Source organism: Oncorhynchus keta, chromosome 10 (genome assembly GCF_023373465.1).
Source record: "Oncorhynchus keta strain PuntledgeMale-10-30-2019 chromosome 10, Oket_V2, whole genome shotgun sequence".
Lineage (NCBI taxonomy): Eukaryota > Metazoa > Chordata > Actinopteri > Salmoniformes > Salmonidae > Oncorhynchus > Oncorhynchus keta.
The window spans coordinates 19,252,907-19,270,432 of NC_068430.1; the positions used below are offsets into that span (position 1 = coordinate 19,252,907).

General features: G+C 42.4%; 1 protein-coding gene across 1 annotated transcript in view; it reads left to right on the forward strand.

Annotated features, from left to right (window-relative positions):
- The window catches only part of LOC118388332 (contactin-3-like), a 75,781-nt gene that overhangs the window by 53,328 nt on the left and 4,927 nt on the right, over positions 1-17,526 (forward strand). Inside the window, exons 14-22 of the mRNA XM_035777276.2 lie at positions 8,074-8,191; positions 9,414-9,572; positions 9,665-9,814; positions 12,039-12,109; positions 13,328-13,562; positions 13,946-14,055; positions 16,006-16,192; positions 16,466-16,578; positions 16,844-17,009. Coding sequence (XP_035633169.1) covers positions 8,074-8,191; positions 9,414-9,572; positions 9,665-9,814; positions 12,039-12,109; positions 13,328-13,562; positions 13,946-14,055; positions 16,006-16,192; positions 16,466-16,578; positions 16,844-17,009 — 1,309 coding nt within the window. The remainder of the gene's footprint in view (positions 1-8,073; positions 8,192-9,413; positions 9,573-9,664; positions 9,815-12,038; positions 12,110-13,327; positions 13,563-13,945; positions 14,056-16,005; positions 16,193-16,465; positions 16,579-16,843; positions 17,010-17,526) is intronic.

Below are 17,526 nucleotides of genomic sequence, written 5' to 3' on the forward strand. Positions count from 1 at the left end.
TCCACCTCAAGGGAGAACATTTTGTTATCATCTCTCTTTGCTGTAATTTAATTTGCATACCTATTTATGAATCTTGTGCCCTGAAAGAGTTTTATAATGAGTTGGCTGGCATTAACCAAGGGCAAGCCTTGGCACCTGTAAAATTCCTCATTCCTTGAATTAACGATAAGAGACTACTCTTTGTTGAAAATATGTGTTCAGTTTTGATATTCATTTGTTCTGCACTTGTCTCTGCCAAATAGTTTTAGGGAAATGTTTTCACTGTTTTATGGAATCATTCCTCACCCCAGGTTCATTGTGTGGATATAGTTGGAAAAAAACTTAATGAAAGAATAAAAGTTGAGGTTGGAATTGGAGTTGAACCCCTCCAATGTTGTGGTCATGCTAAGTTCACTCCTGCGTGGAAATTACAAATGGCATTGACATGTGGACACACACATAATGAGAAAGAGTTTTCACAGATTCCATATCCCAATGCCCAAGGAGATTACCAGCTCCTCTCAACAGCTTCTAATGAATGAATTAACATAATTAAACCAGATCTGCCTCATAGCTTCCTGCCTGCCAAAGCATGGGATTTAACCCCTCGTACTCCGGTCAGACATCTGCTGGCTGGTATGTCAGACGTAGACATGGCATAAGCATGTTAACCTCTCAGAGGAGAGTAGTGCCATGCCATCCCTTATCTTCACATAAGTGCCACTCTGCTCCGGTTGGTCTTTGACTCTGAAACGTGAGGATCCTCAGGCCGTTCATTAGCGGGTCTTCACAGATCCACCTGTACAAGAATACCCGAGAACCGGGTCTAGGTCGGATCTGATACGGGTCTCAGGTATGTGTCTTCAGGTCCTTTTAGAATGGTTCTCTATAAACAAATATTTATGCATATCGGGTCCGGGTGGGAAAGCCCCAGGTCCATTTCGGAAGAGGTCTAACTTTTTGGACCTATGAAGACCTCTAGTGTTCATACCCAATTGCAGCCAAGCCAAGTTGTGGTCACTGCCCAGTGAGTTGATGAAATCTGGCGTGACTTGAGTGTGTCTAACCTGGCTAGCCCTCAGGTGAATCATCTCTGCACAAGCACACTCCATGTCCTAAAGGATGACATGCTGTGTATGTGTAACAGACCACTTCACCAAGTGAACATTGGCCCTGGATTTTTGGAATGTGATTTTTGGAGAGTGATGGTAGCCTTGATATGTGCCTAATAATTAACTGCAGATACAGTGGTCCAGGTAGAACCTCTTTTTTTTCTCTCACCCGTCTACACACAATACTCCATAATGACAAAGTGAAAACATGTTTTTAGACATTTTTGCAAATGTATTGAAAATGAAATACAGAAATATCTCATTTCCATAAGTATTCACACCCCTGAGTCAATACTTTATAGAAGCACCTTTGACTGCGAATACAGCTTTGAGTCGTCTTGTGTATGTCTGTATCAGCTTTACACATCTGGATTTGGGGATTTTGGATTTGGGGATTTTCTCCCATTCTTCCTTGCAGATTTTCTCAAGCTCTGTTAAGTTAGATGTCTTCAAGTCTTTCCACAGATTTTTAGTGAGATGCAAGTGTGGGCTTTGTATGGGCCACTCAAGGACTTTCACATTCTTGTTCTGAAGCCATGTAAGTCTTGCTTTGACTGTATGCTTGGGGTCATTGTCCTGTTGGGAACTTACATTTTTGCACTCTGAAAGCAGGTTCTCTTCAAGCATTTGCCTGTATTTGACTCCTTTCATTGTTCCCTCTATCCCTACCAGTCTCCCAGTCCCTGTCGCTGAAAAGCATCCCCATAGCATGATGCTGCCACTGCCATGCTTCACGGTTGGGATGGTGTTAGACAGGTGATGAGCTGCATACAGGCCAAAGAGTAACATGTTTAGCTCATCAGACCACTGAATCATTTGCCTTATGCTCTCATAGTCTTTCATGTGCCTTTTTCTCAGGAGTGGTCTCTGTATGGCCACTCTCCAATAAAGCCCAGAATGGTGAAGTGTTGTAGAGACTTTTGTCCTTCTGGCAGGTTCTCCTATTTCAGCCAAGGAACTCAGATTTTCTGTCAGTGGTCCTTCTTGCCGGTTGCTCAGTTTGGTCGGACGGCCAGCTCTAGGCAGAGTCTGGGTAGTTCCATATTTTTTCCATTTCCCGATGTTGGAAACCACTATGCTCTTGGAAACTTTCAACACTCTAGAAATGGTTTTATAACCTTCCAGAGACATGTGCCTCATCGGAATTATATCTCAGAGATATACGGACAGTTCCTCGGACTTCATGGTACAGTTTCGGCTCTGACTTCAACTGTTAACTACGGGACCTTGTGTAGATATTTGTGTTTCTTTCTAAATCATGCGCAAACAATTGAATTGGCGACAGGTGGACTACAAACAAGTTTTTCATTTTTATTTCACCTTTATTTAGCCAGGTAGGTTAGTTGAGAACAAGTTCTCATTGCAACTGCGACCTGGCCAAGATAAAGCATAGCTATTTGAGACATACAACAACACAGTGTTACACATGGAATAAACAAAACATACAGTCAATAATACAGTAGAAAAAAGAAAACAAAAGTCTGTATACAGTGAGTGCAAATGAGGTAAGATAAGGGAGTTAAGGCAATAAATAGGCCATGGTGGCGAAGTAATTACAATAGAGCAATTAAACACTGGAATGGTAGATGTGCAGAAGATGAAGTAGAGATACTGGGGTGCAAAAGAGCAAGATAAATAAATAAACACAGTTTGGGGATGAGGTAGATAGATGGGCTATGTACAGGTGCAGTGATCTGTAAGCTGCACTGACAGCTGGTGCTTAAAGCTAGTGAGGGAGATGTGAGTCTCCAGCTTCAGTGATTTTTGCAGTTCATTCCAGTCAGAGAACTGCAGAGAACTGGAAGGAAAGGCGACCAAAGGAGGAATTGGCTTTGGGGGTGACCAGTGAGATATACCTGCTGGAACGCGTGCTACGAGTGGGTGCTGCTTTGGTGACCAGTGAGCTGAGATAAGACAGGGCTTTACCTAGCAGAGACTTGTAGATTACCTGTAGCCAGTGGGTTTGGCGACGAGTATGAAGTGAGGGCCAACCAACGAGAGCAGACAGGTCGCAGTGTATGGGGCTTTGGTAAAAAAACGGATGGCACTGTGATAGACTGCATCCAATTTGTTGAGTAGAGTGTTGGAGGCTATTCTATAGATGACATCGCCAAAGTCGCGGAACGGTAGGATGGTCAGTTTTACGAGGGTATGTTTGGCAGCATGAGTGAAGGATGCTTTGTTGCGATGTAGCAAGCCGATTCTAGATTTAATTTTGGATTGGAGATGCTTAATGTGAGTCTGGAAGGAGAGTTTACAGTCTAGCCAGACACCTAGGTATTTGTAGTTGTCCACGTATTCTAAGTCAGAGCCGTCCAGAGTAGTGATGCTGGACAGGCGGGCAGTGATCGATTGAATAGCATGCATTTCGTTTTACTTGCATTTAAGAGCAGTTGGAGGCCACGGAAGGATAGTTGTATGGCATTGAAGCTAATCTGGAGGTTAGTTAACACAGTGTCCAAAGAGGGGCCAGAAGTATACAGAATGGTGTCGTCTGCGTAGAGGTGGTTCAGAGAATCACCAGCAGCAAGACCGACATCATTGATGTATACAGAGAAGAGAGTCGGCCTGAGAATTGAACCCTGTGGCACCCCCATAGAGACTGCCAGAGATCCGGACAACAGGCCCTCCCATTTGACACACTGAACTCTATCAGAGAAGTAGTTGGTAAACCAGGCGAGGCAATCATTTGAGAAACCAAGGCTGTTGAGTCTGCCAATAAGAATGTGGTGATTGACAGAGTCGAAAGCCTTGGCCAGGTCGATGAATAGGGCTGCACAGTAATGTCTCTTATCGATGGCGGTTATGATGTCGCTTAGGACCATGAGTGTGGCTGAGGTGCACCCATGACCAGCTCTGAAACCAGATTGCATAGCGGAGAAGGTACGGTGGGATTCGAAATGGTCGGTAATCTGTTTGTTAACTTGGCTTTCAAAGACCTTAGAAAGACATGGTAGGATAGCTATAGGTCTGTAGCAGTTTGGATCTAGTGTCACCCCCTTTGAAGAGTAGGATGACCGCAGCAGCTTTCCAATCTTTGGGAATCTTAGACGATACAAAAGAGAGGTTGAACAGGCTAGTAATAGGGGTTGCAACAATTTTGGCAGATGATTTTAGAAAGAGAAGGTCCAGATTGTCTAGCCCGGCTGATTTGTAGGGGTCCAGATTTTTCAGCTCTTTTAGAACATCTGCTATCTGGATGTGGGTGAAGGAGAAATGGTGGGGGCTTTGGCGGGTTGCTGTGGAGTGTCCTGGGCAGTTGACCGAGGTAGGGGTAGAAAGCATGTAGAGAAATGATTATTGAAATTCTCAATTATAGTGGGTTTATCGGTGGTAAGTGTTTCCGAGCCTCAGAGCACTGGGCAGCTGGGGGGAGGTGCTAATGCAGAATGCCATAGGAAGTTTTTGTGCTGGTCAAGGGCAGACCGGTCTGAGTGAACCAAGGACTATATCTATTCCTAGTTCTACATTTTTTAACGGGGCATGCTTATTTAAGATAGTGAGGAAGGCACTTTTAAAGAATAACCAGGCATCCTCTACTGATGGGATGAGGTCAATGTCATTCCAGTATACCCCAGCCAGGTCGATTAGAAAGGCCTGCTCGTAGAAGTGTTTTAGGGAGCATTTGACAGTGAAGAGATGTGGTCGTTTGGTCGCAGACCCATTACTGATGCAGGGAATGAGGCAGTGATCGCTGAGATCTTGATTGAAAACAGCAGAGGTGTTTTTGGAGTGGGAGTTAGTTGATATCTATGAGGGTGCCCGTGTTTACGGATTTGGGGTTGTACCTGGAAGGTTCATTGATCATTTGTGTGAGATTGAGGGCATCAAGCTTAGATTGTAGGATGTCCGGGGTGTTAAACATGTCCCAGTTTAGGTCACCTAGTAGCACAAGCTCAGAAGATAGATGGCGGGCAATCAGTTCACATATGGTTAAAGGGCACAGCTGGGGACAGAGGGTGGTCTATAGCAAGCGGCAACAGTGAGAGACTTGTTTCTGGAAAGGTTCATTTTTAGAAGTAGAAACTCAAATAGTTTGGGTACAGACCTGGATAGTAAGATAGAACTCTGCAGGCTATCTTTGCAGTAGATTGCAACACCGCCCCCTTTGGGAGTTCTATCTTGGTGGAAAATGTTAGTTAGGAATGGAGATTTCAGGGTTTTTGGTGGTTTTCCTAAGCCAGGATTCAGACATGGCTAAGACATCCGGGTTGGCAGAGTGTGCTAAAGCAGTGATTAAAACCAGCTTCTAATGTAAACATGCATGAAACGAAGGCTTTTACGGTTACAGAAGTCAACAAATGAGAGCACCTGGGGAGTGGGAGTGGAGCAAGGCACTGCAGGTCCTGGATTAACTTCTACATCACCAGAAGAACAGAGGAGAAGTAGGATAAGGGTACGGCAAAAGGCTATACGAACTGGCCGCCTAGCCGGTTCAGAACAGAGAGTTAAAGAAGCAGGTTTCTGGGAACGATAGCATAGATTCAAGGCATAGTGTACAGACAAAGGTAAGGTAGGATGTGAGTACATTGGAGGTAGACCTAGGCATTGATGAGAGCGATATTGTCCCTAGAGACATTTAAACCAGGTGATGTCATCGAAAATGTAGGAGGTGGAACAACATGGTTGGTTAAGGCATATTGAGCAATTCTAGAGGCTCTACAGGGAAATAAGACAGTAATCACTAACCAGGACAGTAATGGACGAAGCATATTGATATTAGAGAGAGGCATGCATAGCCAAGTGAACATATGGGTCCAGTGAGTGGTTGGGCTGGCTAGGGACATGGCGATTCTGACAGTTAGCAGGCCGGGGCTAAAAATCTAGCAGTTAGTAGGCCGGGGCTAACAAGCAAGCAGATAGCAGACCGGGGCAAGCAAGCTAGCAGTTAGCAGACTGGGGCAAGCAAGCTAGCAGTTAGCAGACCGGGGCAAGCAAGTTAACAGAAGGGCCTTTGGGGGACGTAGCGATGGAGGTAAGTCTGTTTTTGCCTCTTTGTGCGGTGACGTCGATAGACCAGTTGTGGATTAGTAGGGTTCCAAGTAGCTCTAGGTAGCTAGCAGGCCGCGGCCAGCAGTATGGGCCTTCAGCGGACGTCGTGCCTGAGGGGCCTGTTGGAATCCTCGGGCAGATTGTCGATATTCCAGTCGTAGAGGATCGGTGGGGTTCCGTGCCCCGAACCAGCAGTAGAAGGGGTCCGGATATTGTAGCCCAGGAGTGGTCTTCAGTGGTAGCCTAGGAGCCCTAGCCCGTCTAGCTTCAAGCAAACCTTTGCTTGCTCCGTGATGGAGACGCTGGCCAGGAGTAGTCACCTGGGATTACGGTTAGGTAGTTGTGAAAATCCAGATGAAAATGTTCAGAGTTTGCGGTAGGAATCCGGGGATATGGCGAGAAAAAAAATAGGTCCGTTATGCTCTGGTTTGAGTCACGTTGTACGAAACTGGCGAGAGCTTTCCGAGCTAAAGGTTAGCTGATGACCACTAGCAATGGTTTCCTGACTGATAGCTGGTAGGTAGTTAGCTGGCTAGCTTCAGTTGAGGGATTCCTGATCTGAAGTAAGTAGAAATCCTTTAGAAAAAAATAGATCCACGCCGCATTGGGTGAGGCAGGTTGCAGGATAGCATTTAGAAGTTGTTGTTTTTTAAATATATGCGAATAAAAATATATATACAAGGGACACGACAGGACAAAGACAAAGACGTCTGACTGCTACACCATCTTGGATTTTTTGTTGTTGTAATGACATCTCAAGGATATTGGATGTACCTGAGCTGAATTTGAAGTGTCATAATAAAGGGTTGTGAATGCTTATGTAAATGATATATTTTTTCAATAAATTAGCTATCATTTCTAAAAAAAAAATTCACTTTGTCATTATGGGGTATTATGTGTAGATGGATAAATATATATATATTTAATACATTTTTTATTCCGTCTGTAACAGCAAAATGTGTAATAAGTCAAGAGTTATGAATACATTCTGAAGACACTGTAAATATGATCCATATCACTCACTTGTTTACAGAACATCTTCATGTATTTGCAGTCGCCTTAAACAATACATTGACTGGCGGATTAATATATTTTTTTGTGTTTTTGGGGAACAGTTTTTCGAGGGATTTTTACTCCTAAACACGTTGTGTTATAGCCACAGACACGATCTAACCAGTTTTAGAGACTTCAGAGTGTTTTCTATACACACATACTTATCATTTGCATATACTATATTCCTGGCATGAGTAGCAGGACTTTGAAATGTTGCGCGATTTTTAACAAAAAGCTGCGAAAATTTGCATGATCCTTAAGAGGTTTTAAAATATGAATACTATTACTTGTATCGCTCTTCCACATTCATTTATGTAACTATACTAAACCTCCATGGCAGACGGGAAAATGTACAGAAGCTGTTTCATCACATCTTGCTCATCTTTGGGTTTTTCAACAGTTTATCAGTTTTAGGATCTCAAAGAGCACACAGTTTTATATAGAACAATATTAGCTCCTAGTCTGTGAGACATACTAATTTCTTATCTAATCTGGTTTATGTAATTATGGAATAATTAGGATCATCTTGCCAATTAGCCGAAATGTGTTTGTTTGTTTTGTGGGTCCTGTGCGAGGCTGAGTAGGGGAACATGCAGTGCCTGAAGGGTAGCCGACAGGATTGTTTGATTAGAACACAGCTGACATTCTTGTTGGTTCCTGTGTGTCACAAGACTCAGTGGCCTGAGGACCACATGCAGCTCTGTGTACAGAGCTTCCTCAATGTTAAAGCTACAGTCACACTTAGAAAGAAAAATAAGGTAGGGACGCCACCCCCTATTGTTCTGATGTAATACATCTATTTATTAGTCAACCTACAGTAGGATCACACATGCAATTGCTCAGAGAGAATGATGAAACAGTTCAGAGTGTATTTCCTTTAGATTTCTTGATCTTACACCAGATATTCTTATTATTGTGTTTTTGTTATCCCTTGTAGAGCATTTCAGGAGATCTGATGATTCGTAACATCCAGCTGAATCACGGGGGGAAATATGTCTGTGTTATCGACACCGACGTAGAGAGCTTGTCCGCTTCGGCCATCTTGGTTGTGAAAGGTAAGAGAACCGACTGTAAAGGTTGGATGGGGTCCTTTATGGAATTCATGTTCAATTCACTCTGGCTATGAGATTCACATTTGTACAGTGACTAATTTCTCAAAAGTGATGACATTTTAAGTTCTTTAGAAAAGTCTGAATGTTGAAATACAATATAGTGTCGGCTGTGAATACTTGACCTTAGAGCTTGCAATGAAAAATCTTGTAAGAACTTGGACAGAATTCAAATTGATTCATGCAATAAATTGGAGCTGAAATTGGAATCTGGAAGGCATACTTAATTTTATAGGCCTATATGAAGAATTATGGTTAATTAAACTTGCTGTCAAGCAACCTTTATTACAAATATGATGCTGTATTCATATTTTGGTGAGAACTGTGCAGACAAATGTACATGTATATAATATCTATAAATATCTTACATATTTCTTTTTACATTTCATGACATGGCATGTTGTATTTGTGTAATGAAAACAACATTTTTATGACATATTTGTGAAATAATGGAAAGACAATATTTGACATCTCTGAATTTGAAAAAGGCACACATTTTGTGAACGCAGCTTCCACAGTGGTAGTTGATATGTGTTTGGAGTAGTGTATCATCTCTCATTATTGTAGCTTATCTGTAGTGATTTACATTGGTATGCACACCCATAACACCCTATAATAGCAGTCCCAGGTGTTTTGGAAAGCCATTGTTTATTACATAGAACTTTAATTGGCTCATTTACATACTGACAAAATACCATAGAAACATCTGAATAATGGAACAGTGGAGCAAACAACAACATCATGACATGCAACCATCTTTGGAGTAGATATCCATGAACACTGTCTGTTATTCTTTGCCTCTTAGTGTTGCGGTCTCTCTCACTCAATCCGTCTCTCGCTCTCTATCGCTCTTTCTCTATCACTTCCTCTCACTGTCCATCTTTCTAACACACGCATATGTTTCACAAATTGTCCCCTCCCATGTTCCTGTCTGGCGTTAGTGATCCCATGCTCTTAATCACTTCTCAGCCTCACATATCCCATGTCTGCATTAAATGTCCCTGTGAAGCCGGATAAAGGACACAGAGCTTAATAAGAGGGAGTGTGATGGCATTGGACCAGCTGTAAAGGCAAGAGGGTGATGAGTTGGTAATGGGGGCGTGGTGTTTATGGTGGGAGTGGTGGTGCGGTGTGGAGGCTCACTTTGCTAATTGTCTGATTGAGTCAGGTCCCCCCGGGCCCCCGGACACAGTAGCAGTGGAGGAGATCACAGATAGCACGGCCCAGCTCTCTTGGAGCCCCGGCAGGGACAACGGCAGTCCTATCACTGGCTACATCATCCAGGCCCGGACCCCCTTCACTGTGGGCTGGCAGGCTGTGGACACAGGTAGTTTATACATCTACCATACAGTACATAACAAAGCACACCATAACTACGTTTATCCATCATGATAATACTGGTCTACTTTCCACTTCCAGTTCCTGAGGTGATCAATGGCAACACACTGACAGCCACTGTGGTGGGCCTGAACGCCTGGGTGGAGTATGAGTTCAGGGTGGTGGCCCGCAACAGTGTGGGCATGGGAGAGCCCAGTCCAGCCTCAGCCAAGACCAGGACAGAGGATACCAGTGAGTGTTTCTCCTCTAGTCTTTCTAAAATACATACGCAGACACACACACTAACAAACACATACACACACTAACACACATACACACACACACACTAACATACACTAACACACACATGCACATAAATACTGTAGATACAGTATACACAGACCCCTGACATCTTACATGAAAGGCTGCTTGAACCAGATGTCTTGTGATGGATCATTTAGTTTGGGCTGGAATCAGGATGCACATGCGCGGTCTGCAGTGTTATGCACGAAACAGTTGTCAAGTAAAATGGCATTTTCTGAATATTAAACTGAACAGCTAAATCTAAAAAAAGTGTTTTATTCTTTGTGACATTTGGCATTTGAGTTGGACAATGTAGTCCAAAACATGCCGGGTTGATAATATCAAGGGAGAAGTTTCTTGGGTGTAAAATAAAATAATATTGTGAATGCATTTTACAATTTTTCCCAATTGTTAACACACGTTTGCTGATACTACATCTCAGGTACTCATGGAAGCAGTTGCGGACCAGAGCTGCCAGATGGAAATGCACGTTGTCCCAAACTAGAACATACATTTGCCCCTCAGGATCACCTGGCCCTCTTTGCTCTAGCTGAAAAAGATTGTCATGTAAGGTGTTCAGGAAATTAAGGAGATAGGCAGTGTTCTGTAGAGGACCCCATTGTGGCTCATAGCTGAACATATGGCGACATTTTCCCCACGCTGGCCAGGTACAATACCTCAATGATGGCGCGTAGACCATGGATGTTCCTTCCTCTCCTCCTCTTCTTTGCTAAATTTAATCAAATCAAATCAAATGTATTTATTTAGCCCTTCGTACATCAGCTGATATCTCAAAGTGCTGTACAGAAACGCAGCCTAAAACCCCAAACAGCAAGCAATGCAGGTGTAATCCAGCCTCATCTATGAATATGAGTTCAGGGGGCATGGGACTTGCATCCAACTCCATTGTTCTCTGATATGACAGTAAATACTGTAATTGCTGTATAGTAAAGTTCACTGTCAACATCAGTGAGTCTCTAATGTTTCAAGAGTGTAATACTACTACATCACTTACTTGCACATATTCGTACCATTTATCCTTTACTCTTTGGGAATTCCTTTCGAATGGGTTTCTGTTGATTTGCTTTATAGGAAGATGGTGTTTCTGAAGGATGCGGGCTATGGTTGATAAGCTCACTGTTGTTGTGGAAGATGGTAGGGTTTTCAATAATCTGTTGCTAGATTTCCTGCAGTCTTATGGCATAATTTTTAACTACCATTTGCACAATGGCAGCCTCCTATTCGTCTGTAAATAGTCGTCTTTCAGTTCTACAAAAACAAAATAGCATGCAGTACAGTAAACACTACAGTCGTACAGTACACAAGATAAACATGTTACAAAGTAGTATAGCTCTCAATTTCATACATACATTAATACGCCAAACATGTACTTTGTTTCCCCTTACAGTATGTATTGGAATGTACAGTCTTTACTGGGCTTTATGTGGTACTACTGTCAAATAGTAAAAGTCGTAGATAGGTCCAATGTCTGCAGTACATAACTATTCTCATTTTGGAATGTCCGGATGATTGATGCTACGGTGAAGTGGCTCAGATTGGGCTGCACTCTCTGCCCAGCCTCTCTCAAGGTCAGCCACTCCACATGGTCCACCATAGTTGCCCGAATTTCATCAGAGATTACTCTACTTGTTCTTGGTCTTCCTCCACCTCTACCTCCACCTCCACATCTACCTCTACTTTTCTCTGCCAAGTTTGCTTCCATTGTTCTCCAAACACATGAGTACTCACCTGTGGCCTTTTTATCCATGCCAGAGGTCACATATCGCAATTAGTGTTTGAAAAGAGAAAGAGATCAATTGGTAATTGAGCTTAGCTTGTTGAACATTGTTGCATTTCATCTGCACACAAGACATTTTAGTTGTGAATATTGTGTCAAAGGTAGAGAATTGTGTGTTGTGTTTTGTCAAATGTTATGGAAATGCAATCTGAGTGTAAAGCAAAACATGTGCCAATAGTATTGCAGATCTGGTGTCTGGTTCAACTAAATTAGTTACAGGTTTGGGTCATTGTGCCTCATGGGCCAGTTTTAGTGTGTAAACAATTGGGAAAATCTGTAAAGCTGTGTCATGAGACTAGACGTATGGCATATAGTCCTGTATTTCAGCTATGTTAAAAGCCTGAAAATTGCTCTCTTCTGGGATTTGCCTTACAGTGCCTGATACAGCTCCCACTGATGTTGGAGGCGGAGGAGGCACAAAATCGGAATTAGTGATAACTTGGGAGGTAAGATATCTGTCAGGTTTTACTGTTCTCTCCATAGCTGGATAATGGTTGTACTGTTCTCTCCATAGCCAGGTCATGGTTTTACTGTTCTCTCCATAGCCAGGTCATGGTTTTACTGTTCTCTCCATAACCAGGTAATGGTTTTACTGTTCTCTCCATAGCCAGGTCATGGTTTTACTGTTCTCTCCATAACCAGGTAATGGTTTTACTGTTCTCTCCATAGCTGGGTAATGGTTTTACTGTTCTCTCCATAACCAGGTAATGGTTTTACTGTTCTCTCCATAGCCAGGTAATGATTTTACTGTTCTCTCCATAGCTGGATAATGGTTTTACTGTTCTCTCCATAACCAGGTAATGGTTTTACTGTTCTCTCCATAGCCAGGTAATGGTGTTACTGTTCTCTCCATAGCCAGGTAATGGTTTTACTGTTCTCGCCATAGCCAGGTAATGGTTTTAATGTTCTCTCCATAACCAGGTAATGGTTTTACTGTTCTCTCCATAGGCAGGTAATGGTTTTACTGTTCTCTCCACAGCCAGGTAATTGTTTTGCTTAATTGTGCAGAATTGAATGGAGCAATATTATGATCGGCACTAGAGCCAGCCCTCTCTTCTGTGCTGGCCATTGAGTGCCATTTCTCCCTTCCAATGTGATTCAACTGAGGGACAGCGATTGTTTCTTTGAAGCCCACTTCATCCACAATTATGTGCTAATGCAGGGAGAGAAAAAATTAAACAATCAGTGATTTCGGATCATCAACTACATTCAGCCGCCGGCCAATGGTCAGGGGGCCTGAACATCATTACAAATCATTTGTGGACTGCAAATTGACAGCAAGAAGCCCAAACAGATATCATATTTGACTAAAACATAATCATTTCAAACCTTGCTTAGATTTGTATATGATCACATATATCTCTCTATTATGCGTGGGAGTACTTTGGAACACATTTCCTAAATTAAAATCACTTGGAGCTGATTTGCTAGTGTTTTTAGTCTTTTTTATAAATAAAAATACATTTCATAATTATTTGCTCAGAAAACTAGGGGGCCAAATAAAATCACAGCCATTTGGGGAACCATTGTTTAAACACTACATCTAATCATTGCAACCAAGGTTGAAGACCTCTTTGGCAGGTGCTTGATGACAAACGCAGGAGTGTCAGTGTATTTGTCTGTATGCGTTTTAATATCACTATAGTTTTGTGTTTCGCTCCCAGCCCGTGCCTGAGGAACTGCAGAATGGAGAGGGCTTTGGTTACATCATCGCCTTCCGGCCGCTCGGTGCCATCACCTGGACACGAGTGGTCATCTCCACGCCCGGGGTGGCCCGATACATCTTCCGCAACGACACCATCCCGCCTTTCTCGCCGTTCGATGTGAAGGTTGGGGCGTACAACAACCGTGGGGAAGGCCCCTTCAGTTCCATAGCCACAGTGTTCTCAGCAGAGGAAGGTAAAGGAAACGGATGCCAGTGGAAGTCACGCTGAAACCGCGCCTAATCTTTTCATTCTGGAGGCACAACCTTCCATAGTAAAGATGTAAAACGTTGGTTCAGACACATTCCCCCTCAAACTGGGAGTGTCAACTTGATATTAGTTATTGCAGGGGTAGATTACAGGAAATCCTAGCAGACACTTACTACACTGGGCTGTCAGTGAGGTACTGTGTTATTTGAATTTGCCATGCAAGTCAGATCCCATTAACAACCAAGCGGAGGCAAAAGCTCTATCCAGTGAATCTACAGGTCTATTCTCTGCTTTCCTCTCTTCCCCAGTAGTTTGTTTGATGGTGTTGAATGAGTCTGTGGGGTGCTCACCAGCTCTCTATTTCTGCAGTCCCCAGTGAGGCTCCTAAGAGGGTTTGGGGCAGGAGTGTATCTGCAGCTACAGTTGAAGTGATTTGGGAAGCCCTCCCCTTCACCCCTGAAAGAGTGCTGGGTTATGAGGTAGGATTCACTCAATTTCCTCAATAAAACAACACATGCACATTGCCATTTCTAGTGTTTATATGTAAAGCAGTAGCTTAATTTATTCTATTTGAACACAGTTCTTGAAATATCACCTGGGGTGCTGTGTACTGTAACATCTCACGTTATAAGATATCATGAGGAGTTCTGTAACCTTGACAACATTTTATTAATATGTTGCTTCCTATACGTTCTGTATTTGTCCCAGCACTGCTTAGAGTAGCTGTGTCTAACGACCACCACCATTTAGCTGCAGCAGCTTTTAAAGCTGGTTGAGAAAAGCTCTCATCCATCCATTTAAGTACGCAAGAAGAGATTTTCCTTTTCTCCCAGTGCTCTTTCAATCCTGCTCACCTCTGCCCCCTGGAACAAAACCCTTTGGTTGCCATGGCACTGGCTTTATTGTGTTGATACAATAGTGCTATCAGGTCAGCAAACAGGATTGGAGAGAGAGGGGCTTTTATGGGGGTAAGCTGTTAGTATTCATCTTGAGCCTTAGAGGTTGGGTACAGTGGAGGTCATAGGATTCTGAAAGAGATGACACCTTTTACAGACAGATGCATTAGTATTGTTTGTGTTAGTAGCCAAACTGGCAGGATAGGTCTAAACTGATAATATGCCCATCATCTAATTTCAAAAAATATATATATATATATTTCATTTAACCTTTATTTAACCAGGTAAGCTAGTTGAGAACAAGTTCTCATTTACAACTGTGACCTGACCAAGATAAAGCAGAGCAGTGCAACAGAAACAACAACACAGTTACACATGGAATAAGCAAGCGTACAGTCAATAACACAATAGAAAAAAAAGAAAGTCTATATACAGTGTGTGCAAATGGCATGAGGAGGTATGACAATAAATAGGACATAGTAAATGTAAATGACATAGTAGAAAAGTAATTTAAAATTTAGCAGATTAACACTGGAGTGGTAGATGAGCAGATGATGGTTTGTAAGTAGTGATACTGGTGTGCAAAAGAGCAGCAAAGTAAATAAAAACAATATGGGGATGAGGTAGGTAGATTGAGTGGGCTATTTACAGATGGACTATGTACAGCTGCAGCAATCTGTTAGCTGCTCAGATAGCTGATGTTTAAAGTTAGGGAAATGTAAGTCTCCAGCTTTAGCAATTTTTGCAATTCGTTCCAGTCACTGGCAGCAGAGAGTATGGATCTAGTTTTTTACTCCAGTATGGTATATTGTTAAGTTTTTTGCATGAAAAATTTGTATCTGATAGGTTAATTTTGTTGCATGGCCAATAACATGAATATAGATGCGCCTATCCCAAGAGCAGACTTCACATTTTCTCTCTAATTATTTACTTTACTCTTATGTCACTTAATACCCGAAACATAAATATTGAAAATGACCCTAAGCTAGCATTGTATTATTTAATTTGCTTCATCAAATATCTCTTCACCTGCACCGTTAATTGAAAGCTAATACCCCCAAGGAAAGTAATGAATTGCTCTGTCGAGTGTTAAAGAGAATACGATATTCCTCCATGCTGTAGCTGGATGTGTTCATTTCTAAGTACAGAAACTGTACTTTTATCATTGAAAATACAGATTTGTAAGGGGAATACATTTTATTGAACCAAAAACAGTGGATCTTAAAGACATTATTGTGACAAGAATATCCCTATACTGTGTTAAACAAGCCCTTTGTCATTTGACTTATTGAGGTTACTCTTGGGTGCCTTTGTAGAATGACCATGGGCTAGAGATTATTTGTATCAAAAAACTGAAGACCCATATATCATTGATTGGGAAGCCAGTCCTCCACTGCACACCAAATGGCATTACAGATTGAATGATGAGGCTGTTCTAATAATGTGAGTTTAAAAAAAGTCCCTTTGGCTAGAATTAAATTGCTTGTGTCTGATATCTCAACCTCTTGTTGTTTTCTTTCCATCGGTTAACAGGTGGTGTACTGGGAAGATGACACCAAGCCTGACACAGTAGGCAAAGTCAGAACCTCTGGAAACTACTCGGCGGTTAATGTGACTGGACTGAGCGCTAACACACAGTATTATCTAGCTGTGTGCGCCTTTAACACTGCAGGGACAGGGCCACAGTCTACACACATCAACGCCACCACCAAGAAGCCAGGTGAGTGAATCTCATTTCCATGTACGTTTTAGTCATTTAGCAGTTGCTCTTATCCAGAACGACTTACAATAAGTGCATTTATCTTAAGATAGCTAGGTGAGAATCTACAATTATCACGGTCGTAGTAAGTACATTTTCCTTCAGCTGTTTGGAGGATTGTACTGTATATACATTTTTACTTAAACAATTAGGGGGAACAGAAACTCATTATTTTGTAAAACTATACAAGTATTATATGAACATCTCTCTTTCATCATCACTTCTCTCTCTTAGCACCAGGCCAGCCTCCTTTGAATGTAGAGTGGACCATGATTGGCTCTCTTCTCACTCTACACTGGGGTCCTGTGATAGCCATGGAGACAGAGGCAGAGGTCATCGGATATCTTGTATGTCTCATGTCACTGTGGCTCTATTCTTTTGTCAAGCACAACACGACCATCTCAAACCCACTCTTTCCATCATTTTGGTAAGGTTTTCCACAGGGACAAAACATCCATAGCTCCAACCAGCAAACCTCACTGTACTGTCACCAAGCATTAGGAGCCATTTTATCATCCAACCAGCAAATTAAGTTTAAAATCCCTCACTCCTCACTGCTCATTTCAGGCGATCTTTCATTTTTGATTGTGTGTTTTGCATTGCCGTTTCTAGGTGCTGTTGAGAAGACACCGGTACAATGAGGTAAACAGCATCATAACAAACAAAACCAGGATGGAGCTGACGCTGTCTCCCAACGACAACTACCTGATCCAGATCAAGGCCCTGAGTGAGGGTGGTGAAGGTGTGGGCAGCGAACCCATCCACATCCACAAATTAAGTACGTTTGCCATTTCCTCTCTCTCCCCTCTCCTCTCCCTGTGTTCCTTGATGAAGCTTTAATGATGATTAAATCAGCCAAACAGAACATTTATTTTTGGCTCTTGCATCCCTCTTCAACCATGTGTAATAGACTTCTTTCGGGTGCAAGAAATGCGACCTTTTTAGAAATGCATGTGTGGTGCAATCCATCTCTGCTATTGGGTTATTATTCCTTGTTGACTTTCCGGTTCTGCGGCATATGAAATAGAACAATGCCCCCCTCCCCCAAAGAGATCTGCTCCTCTGATGTGATATAAGCCTCATCATCTCTGTGTACTTGGTCTATCCTGTTGAAAGCCATTAAAACAGAGATATGGAAAGCACTATGTAATTCACAGTTGCCCTTTGATTTACAACGACTTGTCATCAAATTTAGCAGATAGAGACAGAAACTGCCCCGACTTCGTTTTTTTGCTTTTTTTGAAAAGTGGAATTTTCAGTTCTTGAAGAGCTTCTTTGACTGCTGGTTTGTGGTT